Raw genomic sequence first — 20625 nt, forward strand, 5'->3', positions numbered from 1 at the left:
GCCAATGCCACACTCCACTTCGAATTCGTTGCCTGTTTATGCCCATAATGCAGGGATCCAAGAGGAGAGATCCTCTGGGGAAGGCGTTCACTGTTCATATAAATAAAAATCAGACCCAAAGTTCTTCAGAGGTGTTCAATGTATTTATTAGCTATTTGCAGGATTTCCTATGATGTTGGAGATGGCATACTTCCTCAAGTTCTTTGTTCAGAAAAGCAAGGTGTCTCGCAACCTAAAATAATGAAAGTATTTTACTACAAAATAAACAAATTCTTTCTACTATCAACCTTCAGCTTCTTGCACAGCTATTCCAATCTTCCTTTCCCATACTAATGCTAAGCAATACCTTGCCCTAAGACAGAATGAGGCTTTTCCTGAAAGATTTCTTTTTCGGAATAACTGCCACAATCACCAAATAACGTTTGCTAGGATTTGTTAATTTTAACAGTAATAAAATTTGTATCCAACTGCGATAGTCTGAGACATCAATAACAATATGGCAGGTCATGGCAGCATGCTGCTTTTAGCATGCACACTTGTACAAAGTGCAAAATGTTAAAACCTAATTGTAGTAGCGTCCTTTGATAGCACAGATCATGCGTTTCAAAATGTAATTTTGCATTACATATGTTTTACTCATGAGGAAGATGGAAGTAAATAGCCAGCATGACAATTTTAAGCACTTAATACTCTACCGTGCAAGACACTTCCTGCTGGAACAATGTTTTGCACAACTTGGAACCTTTCATTCAAAGCCCTCGGCATATTAGTGGGAGTTTAATACTATTTTGAGGCTTAAGGTACAATGAGGTTCAATAATCTGGCTCTGTCACTGGCTCTTTTTTATATATACGTATATATTTAAAAAATATATAAAGATATATACACATATATATTTAAAATCTGGTATGTATTAAAAAACCGGCTGTTATTTATATATATAAGAAAACTAGCAGTTGCTCTTGCAATATGTGTAAAAGGTTGCAAGAGCAACCTTAATTCCAGCAGTGTTGTTTTTTTTTTCTTTTAATACTTCAAACATACATTTAGTGACTGCACCAACTACTAAGGTTGAAGTATCAGTCGAGGGGACGCCTCCCTCCAACACGTTATGGATGTATGCAAAAAAGAGAACATACCTCGTTTAGTGAATCCTCCCAAGATAAATCACAATGACTGCCATTTGCCTGGATGTCTAAGATGATATTAGGGATCCAATTTCCTGGAACAATGAAGCTAGCGATCACTTGACATTGAATGAACAAGGAAAAAGGTAAGTGGGGATATGAGTTGTTTAGGGATAGATAATTCTGCCTTCTGTCCTGACAGAATTTCTGTTGTTCCTTGAGAAAAAATAAAAAAAAACATATAGGGGCTTGCTGGATGAAATATTTGTATTTCTATTAACTACATATTTGAAAAATGTTTATATATGTAGCGTGTTTGTTCTCTCTCTAAGTCTTCTTGGAAAGATGTGCTTTTTTTCTTTCTGAGCAAAGACCGCAACAGCAATTGCAGCATCTGCTATCCCTTCTCAACCATTGTAGTTGTGCTGCTAGCAGAGAAGGGGCATAAGGAAATTTAGAAAAGCTAATTCAAGATCTGCTTTGGTACTGATGGTAAAAGCCTCACCCCAGATTAGATGGTATTAGAAAATAGTAAGGCTTGAACATACCTTTTGCTGGAAACAGTCCCAAAGCTAGTGTTAAGTTTCAGGTATAAAAGCGTCTATGCCTTGGCATTGTTGTCATTCTAACTTGGACTAACACCTGCCGTTTTAGCAGACCGGGAAAAGTAGGTTTTTACAGAGCAGCAAAAGTAAGACTTTTATCTATGTGTTGTTGAGAACTGCAGTCTGACTGTATCAGTAGCTGGACTAGATGGTATTGGTTCACCTAGCCCTGTCCAACAGTTGCTATGTTGAGGCCTAGGAGAGACTGAGCCCAACTCATATTCTCCCAGTCTTCCTTTTTTTTTTTCCATCTCAGAGGGTTTCCTAAGCCTGTTGTTGTTTGTCACTGTTAATATTTAACACATATGGGTTTAACCGTTTTCAGGCAGGTCTATAATACAGAGGTATCTGGTCCCTTTTAAGGCTCTGGAGGGTGCATCTTAGAAGCTGAGGCTTATCTATTTGTCAGTATGACTGTACATCTCATCTTTGCAGATGACGGGAATTAATTCAGAGCTTTAGGTACTGGATCATATTGTACAAATGAATGCATTTAAGGAGAAGTCAATCTCTATGATGTTTAATTACATGACTACTAATATTTTGGTTTAGTTAACTCCACATATCTGTAATATTCTTACCTTTGTTACTTGTTCTGCTGGCATGATCTAGTGCAGCCTTCCTAAGTTTCTGAACGTATCGTAAAACTCCTGTTAGTGGTATCCGTTGATCATTTTCATATGCCGTGATAAAAACTGAAGGATAACACTAAGATTAAAAACCAAAACCAGTTAAATACTTGACAACTGATTCTTCTCATAAAGTGAGTAACAAATTCTTCTCTATCTTACCGTACTACTTGTTATGGTTTATCTAAAAACACATCTATTACATAATTACCCGCTCTTAAAAAAACACTTTTATCACTCTAGCTGCAAGAAGTATTTTGGTGTGAAAAATTACTTCATATTAGGGGATAATCTACTTGCTAAAGGTAACCAAAAACATCCTCTCCCCACTAGTAAAGGTCTGATACATGTCTGCTTGCTGATGATTACAAAAAAAGGGGAGTAATAATCATGGAATGGTTCACCTTAGAACAGTAGCTGAGGTTTACTTTTGCAACCTTTCTACACATAAAAAATAGTTGTTTTTATATAGTAAGATTTTACGTAATGAAGCTATGCCACACAGCTAACACATTACTTCAAGTAAACAAAGATCTCCTCTGAGATGACAATGTCAAAGCTATAGTTCCTTTTCCATTTCATTGTTTGTCTATGAAAAGGTATTTAATCAGTGGAAAATGCCTCCTTCCTCCTGGGACAAACTCTGCAAAACCCAGCAGAACAACAGAAACCCTCCACAAAAGGAGAAAGTATTTTACATGTTGAGGTCTGTTATACGATAGAATAATCTATTACTTCCTGGCAGTCTTATAACAAAAACAGTTCTTGAAATCTATTGATTATTTAGGAGAAAGTGTTTGGTTAATTTCAGTTGTCACTTATGACGCCAAATATTGCTAAGACTATCACTGAAGTAGTTTATATTTGTATTGGTGATTCATTTTAACACAAAGCAGCAGCTAAGACAATTCTAAAATACTGGGATTTAAGGCACGGAAATGGTAAAATAGACTTTTTTTAAAAAAATTCCAGTTATCTGCTTTTTGTTTTCTTATAAACTGCTACACTTTACTGCTGCAGTATTCCACACAGAAAGCATAGTTTTACCTGTGTCTTAATATTCTCGTATGGACAATAGCTTCTGATATACTCCATACATTTTTCATCTGCTAATGGATTTCCCCATTCTTCCTGTTCTTCAATTGTCAGTGGGAGATGAGTCTTCATCATTGTATTTAGAACATCTACGAAAGGAGCCTTAGAAGTTGTTATAAAAAAAAAAAAGGTTGGCAAATAGGACACAGGACCTCAAATGCCTAGGTGAAGGTTTTCTCAAACAAATGAGGAAAGTGAATTCTGAATTGGAATGTTTCCAATTCTGGAACTGGCAGAATGAAACAGAAAATACAGTTTAACGTCATAATCCATAAAAGGTCTGCAGCACCTCACCTGTAAAACCATGGCTCTGATAAGTTCTGGATCAGTGTTGCACAGGGCTCCTGCAAGAACTCCTCCAGCACTGGCAGCTGCTAGTGCTGTGTATTTTGGCTGAGAAAATCCTAGTTCGTGCAGCAGCATGATGCAAGCCTTAAGGTCATGGAGACCTTTCAGTTTATTATGCTGACATCCATCTTTGTGCCAGCTAAGGCCTAGCTCTCCTCCACCCCTGAAATTTAAAGCAATTCAAGTTGGAGTCTCTTTGGAAAACATCACACGGCAAAGCGTCAGATAATGAAAGGACAGCAGCAGCCACAGAATTGTGAAACCATCGTTTGCCTTCCCAGTTAACTCTTCTCTATTCTTGTCTTCACCCTCCTTTATGGCTAAAATACACAACATGCAAACAAACAAATCCATGCACGATGACTGATGAAAATCCTAACTGCATAAGGGCACTCCATGCCCTTGTGTGCTTGTGTCCTGGAACTCACAGGAAAAGCACCACTTTAGGAAATGACACCATCATTGCAGGCAATACAAAATCAGACACTAATATTATCTTTTTAAACAAAAAACTATTAAGATACCTAAAACACTTTCAATACTTATACCACGAATACTGGCATTTATTAAAACCAGTAAAATAGTATTTCTCAGCTCCACACTGAGACTCTTGGGATTTGTCTTCTGCATAGCTTAAATTCTGAGACTGTTAGAAAGCCGTTTTTTTTTTCTCATTTGTGAATTTCAAATACTACTTGAAATGTTACATTTTGTAATACAGAATTTTAAAATTTATTTATATTCCTTTCTACGCAACCAGAATTTTGGTTCTAAGCAACCTGAAGTTTCCTTATTCAGGTTTCAAGTTTAAAATGAATTAACTGATCAGTCTGCCAAAATTCTTCATCTTTGGATGAAGAATCCATCTTCGTCTAGGACTGACTTGCATCTTAAGATACTTGGAGGCGTGGGAGGAAGAACAGCACAATGCTTGCCACTGCATAGAGCAGACTGAATATATTTGTATGCTGAATTTGTTTTGGAACTGGTATTTCAAACAATTGCTCATTCTCCCCCTTCCTTCCACTCCCTAAAGTGATTCTTTTGTTATCTTCTTTACCTACTGAATTATTATCTCAATGAAACTGTGAAGCCTGTTGTACATAGTGGTTTTATAAAACTAGTAGATTTGTAGCTAAACTGGAGACAGAGGATTTAGCCAATAAAAGAGATGTACGTTACGTCCTTATTTGTTGCTGTAGAAGGCAAATGGCTTTCAGAAGATGCAGACTGAACATTAATACACAGTGCCCTCGGAAAGGGAGGTAGCGTGTCATTGCAATTTGAACATGTTATCAAATTTTTTCTTGAGCAAAGATGAGACAAGAAGTAATGAGACTTTAAGAGATTAAAAGTTACATACAACCATCCTGTTGATTTAAGAAACCTAAATGCAGTATGTGGTCTTGGACATATAATTTTTTTTTTGTGAAGTAAATTTATTTTTTATTAAAAAATACTTTAAAAAAAGATCTAAACCAAGATGAAAGTGAGAAGCATGAAGAATTAGGTATAGCTACATGAAAAAAATTATTTCTGTACCTCTTCAGTTGCATATCAAGAAATATCTGTATATCCCACAGATACTTGACTTACCTAACATGGCAATATGCTAATATCCAACCCTCTTCAATTAACATCAGCTTCTCTTCTTTAAAGCTCATGTTCAAATCTATGCCATAAGCTCCATATACATGAACCAGAAGTGGTTTCCTGTGTAGCTCTTTAGAATTCATATTATGAAAAACTGTAATTGGCACCAAAGTTTCATCCTGGAAATGAAGGAGTATTTTACAATAAAGGACCTTTCAGAAATCTCAATGACACATGGCAATGAAAACTTCAATTATTTATTTTAAAATGTGTTTTTTTGATTACAGTAATTTTTTTTCACTTAGAATGTACAAAGCACTCTTGAAAAATAAAGCGAGAGACTGAACCTCTGCTGTGTAGGCTTACGGATGCAGAGTATAAAATTCATTTAAGTGCAACACCTGAGGAGTTTTTAAACTACCAAAGCACCCAAGTCTTCCTTCTTCCTTTAACACCAAGAATATCTATTATTAACAAAACAGTTTACCACTTACTGCAGCACAAACTCTTTATTAACATCTCCAATTTTTTAAACTCAGGCTGTTAAAACTTTCCTTTCTGGATCTATACTGTGCAGCTGGTTGTGGGGTGTTCTTTTCAACAGCTGGCACCTTTTTTCATTTATCATGGAGAGTATGATACTATACATCAACTAGCAATTCTAAGTTATACTAGACTAAGATTCTTGACTCATTGTGTATTGTTATCTCCTCTAGCATACCCAGATTAATGGCAAAAAATGTTATCACGACTCTTGTTCTTCTCTACAGCACTGAAGAAAACACCCACTGTTTAGTAACTATAGCACCAACTGCTCTTTATATTTTTTAATCTCTATTCCCTGCCAAATGCATTTTCTTTAAATGGGTGGGGAAGAAGGGAAGAAAAAGGGAATGGGAAAAGGACTGAAAAATCTTACCTTGCTTTTAGCTAGTAAACGTGTAGTGTGACAATTCGTAATAATTGGTACCTCTTGCACAGCTTGTTCAATGAGATTATTTTCTTTAAATGAATATGCAAAACGCTTAGGGGGGTGTACTGGGGAGGTGAGCTGAAAATAGCAAGTGCTGGTGGTATGTTCAGGATGAGATTCCAATTCAAATTCACAGGCCCACATAGGTAGCTGAGAAAACACAGCATTTCAAGTGCGATCAGTACACTGCTTCTGTAAATTTTGCCTAGTATGTCCTTCAGAGAAAAAGATTTTGAATATCAAGCTAATTATCTTCAGTTTGTATGTAGCACAATCTGTATTTTTTTAAAATTCAGTAATGAAACAGTCAAAAAGTGAAGGACCTTTTGGCAAACTTTTTCCCTAAGGCCATTGGATCGAGTCCAACAATGAAACAAAAGAAAAATAAATATAAATTCAGTTTAAAATGGGCATTAGTGCAGGTTTTTTTAAAACTAAAACGTTCTTTGAAATTATTCTGCATTGTTTTTATTTTTTTAGATCCTATTTCCCCTCCGATTTCCAGTCCTACTTCAACATGTTATACAGCCAAGGCCATGTCAGTTATGCTTTTGCTGTGAGTTAGCTCAGTAATGCTAAGCCACTGAAAACCCCTGCCTCTTAACTTTGTTCCTAGTGCCAGCCATTGTGAAGAACAAAACCTTTTCCTGGCACATTCACCCTCAGACACTTACTGCTATTATATTTAAGATTTTTAACTCTGCTAAGAATAAAAGAAATCAAGATTCATTCTTTGAGAGCAGCAGGAACATAGCCAAACCCTCTGCCAGGCCACTGCTTACTTGGGTTAGGTTGCTAGAGACTTCTGAATTGGCAGCAAAAGTCCAAGTTCTCCAGATAACTGCAGGCCCTTTCTGAATAAGTAAACTATGACCGTTTTCAAAAATGAAGGTTTCAGAGACCATACAGCGTACTTTGTTGAAAACCTTTTTCTGTAGCAGTTTTATAGAATGAAGCATTGATAGCTTGTCGCAATAAACTTGCGAGTAGTTCAGATTGTATTTTTCAGGCAAACAAATCAATTAATTTGTCTGAATGGTCTCCAGAAATCATGGTTTTGAATTGGGTCACTGTTTTTAATTCACAAGTATTTAGCAACAACTAGAGAAGGGAAGAAATACTTTGCACAAATTGTACTGCAGTATCAACTCTTCCCATTCATTATGGGACAGTGTGCATATTTGCCTTCTGAATGTTCTAATCTTTCTGCTGCCGGAGGGCCAGGCTTATTTCCTTGCTTACACTGATGAGTGTAACCAAAAATAGGCCCAGTAAAACTAAGTAGAGTGTTTAGGGAATCAAGTCCTATTTTACATTAGAAATCAGCTGTATTGTAAAGAGCTTGACAGCAATAAGTCGAAGAAAGAACAGACTCATAGGATAGCTGCTCTCTAACTTTCTAAGTGCTACAATAAGCCACTACGTGAAATCCTGAAGAACAGCCACAGGTAAACACAGTCATAATGACAAACTTGGCAGTATTATAGTTTCCAAACCACTTCTACTCTTGGACTTTATCTTTGCTTTCATTATGTTATGTTAAAAAAAATGAAATAGTGCTGGAAAAATATTATGCTGCTTAAGCCAAGCTAAAACATACCTTTAGTGACTGAACTGAATGTGAAACAAAAGAAATCACACTTAAGTAAAGATGGCCAGCATTCTTCAGGAACATAACACAGTGATCACTGAACAGCTCCAAGTCTACTAGCTTAGTTTTCTCCTCTGGTGCATAAACTAACTGCCAGTTCTCCATGCCGCTGGAAGCTACTGGTGCCTTCATCAACTATAAAAACAAAAACCAACCTTGCATTACTAAGATGTAGTAAGAGTTACAAGAGAGCTGTACAGACATACAGGTGATCTCATGCAACATTTTTATTGCAAAAAAATTATTGGTTTGTATTGGGGGGTTTTGCCTGACTAAAACCTGAGGTTTTTAAACTCCCTTTACTTGGGCAAAATGGAAGAACAATTCAGTAACATTTGGAAAACTAAGTTCAATTCTCATAGATTGATCTATAGAAGATTTTCATGCAATAAGTGCTTTCAGTGTGGCCAGCAGAACTGTAGGTGGTTTGGTTATACAGACTGAGATCACTAACTTAAATCTTAATATAGCGGAAATGACTGTTAAAGCATACTCATTTCTTGATGCTGCCAAAGGAGTTAGACTCGAATTGGCATGCTACAGGCAAGACTCCATGTACTATCAGTCTGTCAATCCACGTAGCTGTGTGTAATTCTCTTAAATTATTTCAGTAAACTGTGAAGCACAGAGTTAAAAGCTAGTCTTACTATTTCTTTATGATCTGCAACAGGTATCTGAATGAATCCTATGAATCTTACTATCAGTTAAAATTACCTTATATTCTGCAGGTTCTCCATATGTAGTAAGAATATATAACTCATCATTTCTGTGCTCAATGTGGTAAATGACCCCTTCTGTTCGTGCTTGTACAAGAGCAGGTAACTTAAAAGGATGTCTACAGTCAACCAGCCAAACTTCGGAGGTTGTCTTGCTGTTGCTGTTGATAGTGAGAAAACGCCTGTCTTTTGTGCAATATATGTCCACAAAGAATCTGTAAGGAATAATTAAAAAAAAAAAAAAGTTAAACTTGATTAGTATTTTAAAAATACATTGGTTGTTTCAGAATCATGGGCTTCCATCTGCAAGGTAAGAAACAGCATCCCTCTAAGGAGGCTGGAGAAATTCCAGACTACTTGGTTCCCAAAGCCACTCCTGCTGCATTTATCCTGGGATTCAAAAACGCACAATTTTGTGTGTGCGGAACCTGAAATCTACAAGAAAAACAGTTCAGCTGTTGCCCAATTGAACCCAGGTTTTTGGATCACTGAGATAAGACTGGAAGCTCATTGAAGTATATAGGATTTAAAATTCAGGCAAAACATAGACCTTTTTATTGAGTTCATAACCCTATTTAAAAAAAAATAGTAACGGATAATGAAAGCAAAATTAATAAAGGCCATCATGTGGGAACAGCAATAACAAAAGAAAAGTAGGAGCTATTATAAAGATAAATTGATAAAAAGCCTAAGTATTACTGACCTAACTTTGTCTGAAGCAAGTAAGACAAAGACTTTTTTTTTTAAGTACAGAGGCCTATATGAGACAAGACAGACAGTGTTGCAGTGATAAAGCTGAAAACTAGGAACTGGTCTTGGAACTATCTAAGAAACTAGGAACTATCTACTGGTTTTAAATACTTCTAAAATCTAGAAACAGAAAACAGAATGATAACCCGTGGCTGGATGCTAACATTAGACAAGTTCAGGCTGAAATTCAGATTCAAATTTCTGTAAGTCATCCTAATTAATTGGAATGTCACATCTTGGGACATAGCAATTTCTTTGCCATTTTGAATCTTTAAGACTGGATGTCTCTAAAAGCAAAACTGTCCAACACAAAGATGCAGAAGATTTCATCAAGAACTTGCAGGGTTGAGCACCGTAATCTGCATTACACAGATCAGATACATGACTGCAATAATGATCCCTCTAAACTTCAAAGTATTTGACTGGTGAAGGAAAGGATGATTTAGATAGCATTTTCAGTGCCTTTAATTATTTCCAGGTGCAGGAAGTCCAATTTTTTTGGTACTATTGTTTTTTCTAATTGCACCCTCTTGACATCTTTAGGAGGACAGGCACAGCGGGGGATCTAAAGTCTGCAAGGAATCAGCCGCCTGCCTCTCCAATACACACAAATTTGGCAAGAGCACAGCACTACATTCAGCAGAGATTCCAACAGTTCAGCTCTGCTGACCTTACCTCTAAGAGAGTCAAGCTGAAATGCAGGTTAACTTCTCCCCAAGGACTCTGACCTTGATATTACATTTTTTTTTGTCTTTGTAGCTTTTTTTTTTTAAGGAAGTCAAGAAATTTTCAGCTTCTAAAAAAAAAAAATTGGACTGCACCTAAAAGAGCTGGTGAGATGTAGAATAGAACTGCTCAATGGCAATACAAAAGAATGTCTTGCCATCTCCGATGAACAACTGAGTTCAGTTATGAGCTGCAATAGCACATGAACCTTTAGAGTAAGTTTCTAGTAGATTTACTGTAATGACTATGACCTTCAGAATTATGCCAACAGTTTCCCTGTGGGGAAGTGTCAGGTCAGTGCAATTTGATTTTCCAAAAGTATGCATCAAATGCAGCTGGAACAAAAGGATCTTATTTACTTCATCTCAGTTGCAGATTTTTTTTTTTGTTTTTTTAGATGTAAGTATAACTGAAATTTCTTTACTGAATATGTAACTCGAATTAAGAATCACAAACATTTATGGAATGCTGTATAAATCTACCACATGCTACGTGGCTGAAAAACTAGTTCTGCACTCAATTTAGCAAGAGCCTTCTTGTCTTCCTAAACCACTGCTTAAAGAAAGGTTATTGAGAGGGTATTCAGTCAACAATAGTTCTATCTCTGGGAATGCTGTAATGATTTTGCTCATCCATTACCCAGAGCAAGGATTAGCCTGAACGTCTATGTTTTTTAAAAGATGTATCAGACATCAATAGCAAAGAAAACAAAATGAAATCCACAGTCTGATTTACCCCCTATGAAACTGTCACACATTCATTAAAGGACACCCTGACCTAAGACTGACCTTGACATTTATAAACTCAGCTGAACTCGTGAAGTAAGAGAGGAAAGTTAAATCTTTGTTGATCACATATCAAGAGGAGAACAGAGCGCATTCTCAGACTGCATAAGGCACTACTGACAGCAAAACACAACTTAAAAATATCTTTTAACATTTGGAATATGATATGGAAGAATTTTTTTTCCAAACCAGTTCTATTTTACATATAAAATACTCTAGCATATGTAAAGGACTTGTCAAGTTTCGGTAAGTATTACCTTGCATCTTGTTCTGTATAAACTAACTTAGTATGTTTCCGATTAGTGAAAGTGGTCATAAACACATTCTGGCATTTAAGGTTCTTCTGACTTGTGTAATACAGAACATCATTTGTAGCCCATTCTGGAAAAAAGACAAATGCATATCAAATTTGGAACAGTATATACTATTACTGAGAGAAAATGGAGCTCCATGAACACTGGACCCAATGGTTGCAGCTGACAAGGAACTGAGGACAGCACTTCGACATCCCAGAGGCTGGGGTAAGCCACAAAAAGATTTCTCCATGTTTTCTCTGAATCCCACAGAACAAGAATCTTGTAATATCTTTTAAAAAAAAAAAAAAAAAAAAAGGCAGAGGACAATGTTCCAGGGCCCAAGAAGAGGAAGCTCTTGACCCTGTGGGGGTTCTGGAGGTAACAGGAAAATAGATGATGTGTGGCTATTTAAAACTGAGCAGAGAAACAACAGAGGTTTACATGGAGTCAGCAAGACAATAAAGAGGGTATGTGCTCTGCACCACTGCATGTGACCCCATGCAAACCATTTAGAGAAAACAGATGATGCATGTGCCCCATGGCTACTGCTGAGATAAAAATTCTCCAGTTTTCTATGCTTGTACATGTATTCATCAACATTAGAAATGTATAAACATTGGAACCTTGCTATTCTGAAGTTTAGTAATCTGATTGATCCAGCCAAATTACTGCTGCTCCTACAGCCACCAGAATGATGTTTAGTACATATGCTTTAAAAAGTTATTGTATGCTGTCTTATGAATAAATACTAATTTTCAGTACAAAACCTGAGGAAGTACCACACTGAAGTAATGCAAACAATTTGCTATCTGAACATCAATGTGGCTCCAAGGTGCACAGGCAGCTGAGGGTTCACTATGAAGACGAGCCTTTAGAAGGGACATCCAAGTTCTTCTATAGCCTAGCATTTGAAAAACCACAGATGTAAATTTTCAAGAACTTTCATTTGTCTGCCTGCTATTGTGTATCATGCAATACAAGCATGTACTTTGCAAGTGGTCATAAGACCTTATTCTCTTGCTCATGATTGAGGTACCTCTGTACTTCATGATACCTCTGTACCCCACTTACATCTGAGTAAGTTTACAAAATGGGTGTAATCTCTACCATTCTGATAGTAATTTTTTTTGTACTCTTATTATCTGCCGTAATCTGTCACACCTATGTAGGCAACAGGGAGTTGGATTCTTAAATGTACTGATTCTTCCAGACAAACCTAGAAACATGTTCAAACCAAGTACAGTGAAAAACGTCACTGGCAAATTTTCAGGCCTGGTTTTCGGCAGGCATTATAAACTTCAATTGCACAAATACTTACAACATTAGATTCTTGCTAGTGTTCATTTTTGTAACTAGGAAGTTTTACCTAGAGTTTTAAATTCTTGCCCTGCCCAGGTAAATTGCTTACTGCACGATATGTACTTGATGACATCTAACAATATAATCCAAAATACAAGATGTGGAACATCATTGTATACACACTATTGCACTCTTTTTGCTGTATTCTTTACGATACTATAAAAAAATAAAGATTTTCCATTCACTTCAGTTTACCTCTGCAATGTAAAGCTCTGTAATCTATTCTGAAAGAACTGACCCAAGACCTGACTGACTTCTTTGGGCTCTGAATTGTGACCCATATCCTACAATCCAGTTGAAATTACGGCTAATACTTAATAGTAGGTAGCACTTCCACACTTTTCAGTGAAGCTAACTGCCTTCAGCTATCAGTGGCTTCAGTAGCAGCTGTAAGGGTTTAATAACTAGAACATTTCTCAAAAAGATCTCTATATTGCAAACAGTTATGTCAGTAAATTTTTAAAGAAGCTTATTGAATTACATAAAAAGAATGATATGCATGACTGTTCAAACATGTATAAATGCTTGCTTTTACAATGAAGGAAAACTTGTATCATGAAAGCAGCCACTTTCATCCACAACAGATAACTTGTAATTGTGCAGTGTGGAAGAAATCTTAAATACGAAACAATTCAACAGCTATGAGGATTAAATCTAAAAATGTTGCTTCCTTTTTTTTTTTTTTATTAAATACTTTAATATTATTTGTAGACTAACTAAAATGCTGTGTTGAAAGCTGGTGTGATCCACAGGATATTTATAAACAACTTACCAAAACTAAAGACATTTGGAATTACTTTTTCCATGACAGGAAAATGACCAAGTTTGATAATAACGCAGGTTGCCTCTTCAGAATTTTTACTTTTTAAGCTGAGAGCGATGTATCTCTGATCTGGTGAAATTCTGACCCGTTGAATAAAGGCATCAGAAAAGCCAAGATCTTCAGTACTGAATAAAATGTCAACATTTTCTTCATCTACTACATAAAAAAAAAGACATAGCAAAAAAATCCTGTGATTAAGGCACTGTCAAAATGAATAGTGTTTGTTAATACCTGCATTTAACAAGTCTGCCTGCAATATTCACAAGCATACTACTGGAATTTATTAACACCAAATATTTGTCTTGCAAGATATTTGCAAATGCACTTTGTAAAAATAAACAAAAAGTCACAGTTCTAGGAAAAAAAAAAGTCTTGTAGTTATTATTAATATTTTTAAAATGCAGATCTTGGCTTCTAATAAATGTATTAAAGTTTAAAGTTCAGATACCTAAAGCACAGTTGTTTTTACCAAATACAATTAGTAAATTTTTTTTCCACCTCCTCAGAAATAAAAAAGCATGAATGTGCTTTTCCTTTTTGAAACTGTTAAGTTAGGGCTCTGAAAAGAAGTGACTTTTCTCTTTCCTCTCCAGAAACTTGCCTTAGCATCAATATATGTACTATTCCCTGACTCTTCACCTCAGCTTTTCAGATTCAGGATTCCAGAATTATTAATTAATCATTAAAGAATTTTATAAAAGTTTTTTTAGTTTAGTTTTTTTAAGAAAGAGAGCAATTAAGGTTTAATGTAAGAAAAATACAAAGTGATACATGCACAACATTTTTAACAATCGTACCATGTTAGAAAGAGAAATCCCTTACCATCATCTGCTTTTGAAAGAAATATGCAGCCATTCTCTTCAAAGTACACATTCTCTCCAAACCTCATCTGTTCAATACAAAACAAACATGTTTCAAGTCCAACATATAGTTAGACTATTTCCTTAGACTCCCTATATTCAATCATTGTTCTGTACAACGCAATTGTAACATACACAAATGACAGAATATAGCACGTACGTTTGACACTAAAGAAGGAATTGCATGCATCAGAAAGGTTCTTTCAAAGTTACGGTACTTAAGCTACCTATACCTGCTGTAAATTTAACAAAAGACTCAGATCACCTGCAATTGCTCTTGTAACTTACAAGGTCTTGTATTCTTTATCAAAAAGTGAGATGACTATTGTATCTTTACTTGCTTTTGTCTATGGAGAAATTAACATAAATACACTATCATAACAGGTATAAGCTGTTCTAAACACATGCTGTTACTATCCACAATTATTAAAATATTCAAAATTCAAACCTACCACCAGAAAATTGTCAGTAAAACAGCATTTTACAGCACGAATGGCTTTGCTGCCTTTTATTTGTACTCAATTATGAGAAATGTTTGTATTTTTTGCCACTTACCCTTGGGCTTCCTGAATTGAATGTATACTTGTGCAATTCTTCTAAATTTTCCTTGATTCTTTTTGTCATAGCTTTGTATCTTGCTGAAATGTCATTCCAGTTTTCCTGCTCTGATTTCAGAAGATTCTTGTACAAAAGCTCTGATGTTATTATGGATGTATTTTCCTTCCTTTTGGAAGGGATTTTTGTTCCTTCCTGTCAAGTGAAGACAACAATGGCTACAAGCCAGCGCTCTGTACTCCAACATGAATATATTCAGGCAATAATGATATTTCCTGAGCTACAGACCCAAAACCAACTTTACATTATTACAATAGTACATGCCATTAAAAAGAAAAAACACAGTTGGAATAAGTTTTTCTTTTCAATTCTTCCTGGTCTTTTAGGGAGGCATTGTCAAATGTGCTTTACTTGACACATTTATTGAGGTCTTCTCTTCAAAATTTAGGGTACTACGAATGTATGTTTTTAATTGATTATATGTAAATATGTTTGTTCTTGTTCTAGAACTAGTTTTTAGGTAATTTTTATGGAATTCTGGTTTTTTTCCTTCTTCAGAGGTGTTTTCACATAATTTTCCTATCTTAAGAGTATCATTTCTTACTTCTTTTCCTAGACAGCAATGCCACCCACACCTCTGTCCCTGTACCTAGGAGTCCTAGCAGCTTGTTCAGGTTCTTGCTCCACCTCCTCAGAAGTGTTAGTATAAATGTTCATAAGGTGCAGAATCAAGTGAAGCAGTGAACTGATATGGGTTCTGCAACAATTTTATCAGGAACAAGCTTAACAATCTGGTTTTCCACAACCCACGAGCAGGCTAGTGCTACCTTATTGCCAACAAAGCTGTCTTCTCTTGTAAAAATGTTAAAAATGTGTTGAAATTGCTAGCACAGTGCTACTTCTTTTTGCTTACTGTAAAATCTTGTTTGATCGAATAATAAGCTTAACATGTATTACAGTACGTAACACTCCACAGATCACACAAAGTAGCATTTTATAACATTCAGGATATTATGTGAATGTGTCTAAACTTAAAAAACAGCATATACTTTTTACCCCATCCTCATTTTGCATCAAGAACTGATGGTTTGTTCCTGGTTTGTCTCCACAAATGCACGTGATCTAAAATGTGAATGTTATCAGTAGACTTTGAAAGGAGGAGAAACTATCTGCTCCAGTTACCAAACTCCCTATGAACGTAAACCACATAATTCATGAGAGCATACTGGTGTTCATTACTGGTTCAGACCAACAGTCCCTCTAGCCTAGTATATCAAATCAGAAGCACAAGTCAAAGGAAGCCCTTTTAAAAAAGCTCTGGAGCAACTGTGTAATTGGTCAAGGTAAAGAAATTGCAGGATGTGTTGGTTGCACCACCGTCACTGGAAAAATTGGTGTAAGAAAACACCATTCCCCAAGCCAGAAGCAAGCAAACAAAACCCTCAGTGGCCACAAATGGATACTTAAGGAAGCATAAGAATGGGACAAGCACAGCTGATATTCCCTGACAAGTATTCCCCCAGCCTTTACCAATTTTAATTCAAGAATTTCCTGAGGTGAATATGGCTTCTGAAAATTTAAAAGGTCTCTTTCATGTACATGTATCATCTCCCCTTGTACCTATGTAAAATTTTTGATCCACAACTTATTTTGGCCACTTCCACACTTTATGAATCTTTTGATGATTCCCCTCCTTTTGTTTTCAACAGTTCTCATTGTATTTATTTGGAAATATTATATAGAGCTGGTGGCCACAGTGTAGGTATACATTAGAGTTACTGTACACCTCCCTGCCTAGGGAAAAACAAGTCACCTAGAAGAGCATCTAGAAAGATTTTAGATAGCAGAGGACAGCAGAGGATGTCAGTGACAATCAGTTTGCAAACATTTGCTCCAAAGCAAACAGGCACAGCTTCCTTTCAGGTGAAAACCACTTGTTTGTATCCTGGAACCAGTGTCATAGACCAGCTTTTCTAACTGTGTTAGTGAACAGCCAATGAATAAACAGAACCACATGTTCTCATCCATCATGACTTCCTATGTTGTCCTTGAAACATTTGTTTACACTTCAGACACAAACTTTGGAGCTGTTTACATTATAGTTAGAAATAAGAGGGTTACAACAAGATGATCTTTGGGTCACCTTTGAAGAAACACTGTCAACTTGAAACAATTTTAGAACAACCACACATCCATCTGAAAACACTTTTAAGATAAAATAAACCAAAACACCAATCTTTTTAAACAGCCTAACCAGCATTTATGCATTATGCACATAAATCAGTTTACAGGCTGTCACACTGCAGTAAGCTTTTATGACACCTTTAGCAAACTCTGTATTAGACTCACAGGAACAGAAGACCTGAAGTTATTTCAGACCATTTTCTGACTCTGTGCGTGATACATTGCCACTGATTTACACAATATTTACTTACAGAAATACGTCCAAGTACCTTTTAAAGTCTAGTTTATCACATGTGAATACAATTATGAAAAGTCAATAGAATATTTTAGTATTTAATATGGTGCAAACCGTGACTTACTGGTCAGCACAGAAAAGGTCAAGTTTTGTTGAGCCAGCTCACAGTGGTTAAGTCTGGTGTCATTAGTTTGGACACTTTGCCTCTACACTAGCTGCTCTATCCCTGCAGTTTTCTCCTGACACTTTATCTGAATCTTTCTGTAAGATACCAATTTTTAAAGATTGCTACAGCAGAAAAATCAACCAAAACACAGCTTTACATCAAAACAGTATAGGAAAGTTAAACAATGGTATATGTCTTTGAACATAACTGAAATCCTAGTATTTATCCCCCTGCTTCAAGCCCTTTAGGAAAAATGTGTTTCCTCGACATCTGAAAAATATGGCTGGCTTCCTGAACAGATGTGCCAAGGTGGTTGTTGACATTAAGTCTATACTTAAAGAGCATACCTTGCAGGAAAAGAATCTCCACGGCAGGATGCTTCCAGGTGGCACAGTCCTGTGTGTGCATGTACTTGCTGAACAGCCTAGGACGTGGCTTTTTTTTTGTTTTATTTTACTATAAAGACACATTGTTTGAAGATGGTTATGCTTAGAGTAGTATCTGACACCGAAGCTCAGCCCTTGGAGAAGATTTCGCAGTCCAACACTTGACGTCCTAACCTTCATGTCTTGATAGTCAACCTGAAATTTCTGAAAACCCCAAACTGCTGATCATTTACACTGTGTGTATGAAATATACATAACATAAAATGAAGGTAAAACTTCCTCTCTTTCAGAGGAATGAGACAGATTCATTAGGCAAATCAGATGAGAAGGAACAGTAAAACTTAAGCTGTTTCTTAACACCTGGCACACACAGCTTAGTTTGCATATTAACCTGCTACATCACTGCAAAATGTGGTTCCTGGCGGTTGAAAGTTTAACTCCAGTGAAACTATCAATGAAGAGAAAGGAAGGCGCAACTGTGCGCGTTTAAATGTTGAAGAACCAAAAACCGGGAAGGTTTTGGAAAGTTTTTCCCACCTTTGTAAGCATCATGTAACAATAAAATCACTTTATCTCCAGAAGGTAACTTGACAGCAAGAGCTGAACTCGCCCTCGCAGGAAAACTGACAGGGTTGCAGCTCTGCGGGGGCAAAGGCCCCGCGTGTTTCACCGCCCGCGGCCCTGTTCCCCCGTCCCGCCCGGGCGAGGGCCAGAGAAGCCGGCCCGGTCCCGCTCCCCGCCAGCCCTGCCCCTCACCGCCGCGGCAAGGCCGTGCCAACGCCGGGCAGCGCCCGCGGGCCGCGCAAGGACTCGCCGTCGCCGACGGGGCTGGACCCGCTCTCCCTCCGGCGGGGCTGCCCGGGATAAGATGGCAGGCGAGTAGGAGCAGCGCCCGGCTCCCCCACGGGACTGCCCGTAGCCAAGATGGCGGCAGGGCGCTTCAGGCAGCCGCGGCGGGCGAGCACCGCTGATGTCAGCGCGGGGTCGCGGAGCCGCGGCGGGCGGGCACGGTTTCCTCAAGTCGCTCCCGTTTCGCCGCCGGCCGCGGAGGCCACAGGCGACCCTCCGGTGCGCCTGAAGAGCCGGGTGTGGCGCGGCGGCAGCGTGCGCCTCGTCGGCAGCCTCTCTCCTCAGCGCTGCCCTTAACAAAGATGGCCTCCCACTTCCTACCCGTCAAGCTGGAGGCTCGGCGGCAAGTCCCCGCCGGCCAGGGCAGCGCTCCCCGCGCAGGGAGGGGTGTCTGCGCGCTCCCCGCCGCTGCATGGCCGAGGCCGCCGGCTCTCCGCGCCGCCCCGCCGCGGGCAGGTGCGAGGCGAGCGGTGCGGGAGCGGCGAGAGCCCGCTGGCGGCTGCTCGGACAGGTAGGGGGAGCCCGCGGGCGGGAGGGGCTGCCGGGATGGCGGGGCGGGCCGGCGGCGCAGCCTGGGGGGAGCGCGTCCCCCCCGAACGGCGCTCCCGGCTCCTGAGGCGGCGGTTCCTCGGGCCGGGGCGATTCTTGTCCCCTGCCGCCCCTCCGCGCTGGGCTGCCGCGCCCCCGGGGCGGCGGGTGGTGGCGGGTCCGTGTGGCCGGTAGCTCGCAGCGCCCGAGGGGCCGGGCTCTGCCCCGGGCGGGGGTGCCGGTGCCGGGGGCGGCGGGGAATCCTGCCGGCGTTGGAGGCGTGCGGGAAGCCGAGCTGCGAAGACCTGTCCGCACCCCTGACAGGAGGATTGCGAGGAACGGTGCGGCGGGGCTTGCAAAGGGTTTTGCAGTCCTATTCCTGGAAAAAATAGTAATAATCAAAATATATACGTATACACACACACGGCTCTTTTAAGTGCGCCTTCAATAATCCCAAAAGCAGTCTGTGGTCTTACAAGCAGTGTTAACGGGAGGAGGGCCAGCACCCCCGGCACCCTGCAGGCACCAGCTTGGTGTTTCCAGGCTGTGGTTTGCCACCGTCCGTCGGCGTCGCCGGAGCTGGTTGTCGTAGCTGCTGCCCAATTCCCGCCCTTTGGCCCCCTCCGAGCTGCCTGTCGCGGGGAGCTGGGGCGAGACCCCACTCGTCTGTAGCCGCTGGCGAGCGGCGGGGCCGTGGCTGGGAGAGGGTGAGGAGGAAGGAGCAGCAAGCGGTTACACCTGCGCTCCAGGTGAACAGCAGCTTGTTGGCTCCAGCCTTCCATACTTCTGGGGACCCTTTGGGAGCAGTGCAAGGTTGGAAAGGATTCCTCTGCAGATGAGCCTATGTGTAAAGGCTTAAAAACCTGAATCAGTTTCAATCAGTTGTTATTGTTGTCGGACGTGTTGTTTACGGCCCTAACTTAAACATTTAGTTTTGTGTAAATGGTTGCCTGGAGCTGCCCATCGCAAGCTCTCCCCGAGAAGGCAGGGTGGTGGCAGCGGGCCCGATGGCGGCAGCTGGGTTGAACGGGGCTGCAGTCAGGTAACAGAGCAGGAGGTGTGAGGAGGTTAACATTGACCTTTTCTTTGTGTGTGTTTTTGGTTTGCGGTAAATTCTCCAGTCCTGTTCAACAAGACAAACTTCTGGTTTATCATACTCTGAAGCAGGTAATGTCAAAGTTATTGGTAGGAATATCAGTTTTGTCTTTATAGGTTTCTGTTTTAGCAGACTACGCAAGCTGCGCTCTGCAGCTATACTAGCTGTCGTTTCTTTTAAACATACTGCCTTTGGCATATCCCTGTCTCTTAAAATCATAAGGAACTTTTCATAACTATCGAATAGGGGCATGAGGGGTACATGTAGGTATTTGGGGAGAAGGCTTCTGT

General features: G+C 39.2%; 2 protein-coding genes across 7 annotated transcripts in view; one reads left to right on the forward strand and one right to left on the reverse strand.

The window, feature by feature from the left end:
- Positions 1-121: 121 nt before the first annotated feature.
- Positions 122-19172, reverse strand: PREPL (prolyl endopeptidase like). 6 transcript variants are annotated; one of them, XM_087774846.1, is made up of 15 exons: positions 19033-19172; positions 17824-18066; positions 14892-15086; positions 14299-14365; positions 13426-13632; positions 11256-11379; positions 8736-8952; positions 7971-8156; positions 6317-6520; positions 5401-5576; positions 3751-3967; positions 3409-3558; positions 2314-2440; positions 1140-1246; positions 122-232 (listed from the first exon to the last, which is right to left on the reverse strand). In XM_087774846.1, exons 2-15 carry the CDS (start codon positions 18040-18042, stop codon positions 152-154), a joined length of 2277 nt encoding a protein of 758 aa, XP_087630972.1. In that variant the 5' UTR covers positions 18043-18066; positions 19033-19172; the 3' UTR covers positions 122-151. The 6 variants fall into 6 exon arrangements, with proteins under 6 accessions (XP_087630972.1, XP_087630971.1, XP_087630969.1 ...); XM_087774845.1 differs by lacking the exon at positions 19033-19172 and adding an exon at positions 18619-18753; XM_087774843.1 differs by lacking the exon at positions 19033-19172 and adding an exon at positions 18400-18610 and having other exon boundaries at positions 13426-13629.
- The window catches only part of CAMKMT (calmodulin-lysine N-methyltransferase), a 223100-nt gene continuing 221566 nt past the window's right edge, over positions 19092-20625 (forward strand). Inside the window, exon 1 of the mRNA XM_087774847.1 lies at positions 19092-19222. Coding sequence (XP_087630973.1) covers positions 19124-19222 — 99 coding nt within the window. The 5' untranslated portion in view covers positions 19092-19123. The remainder of the gene's footprint in view (positions 19223-20625) is intronic.

The sequence above is a fragment of the Nipponia nippon genome, unplaced genomic scaffold (assembly GCF_047370975.1).
Source record: "Nipponia nippon isolate SJK-2023a ecotype South Korea unplaced genomic scaffold, ASM4737097v1 scaffold_4, whole genome shotgun sequence".
In the NCBI taxonomy this organism is placed as follows: Eukaryota; Metazoa; Chordata; class Aves; order Pelecaniformes; family Threskiornithidae; genus Nipponia; species Nipponia nippon.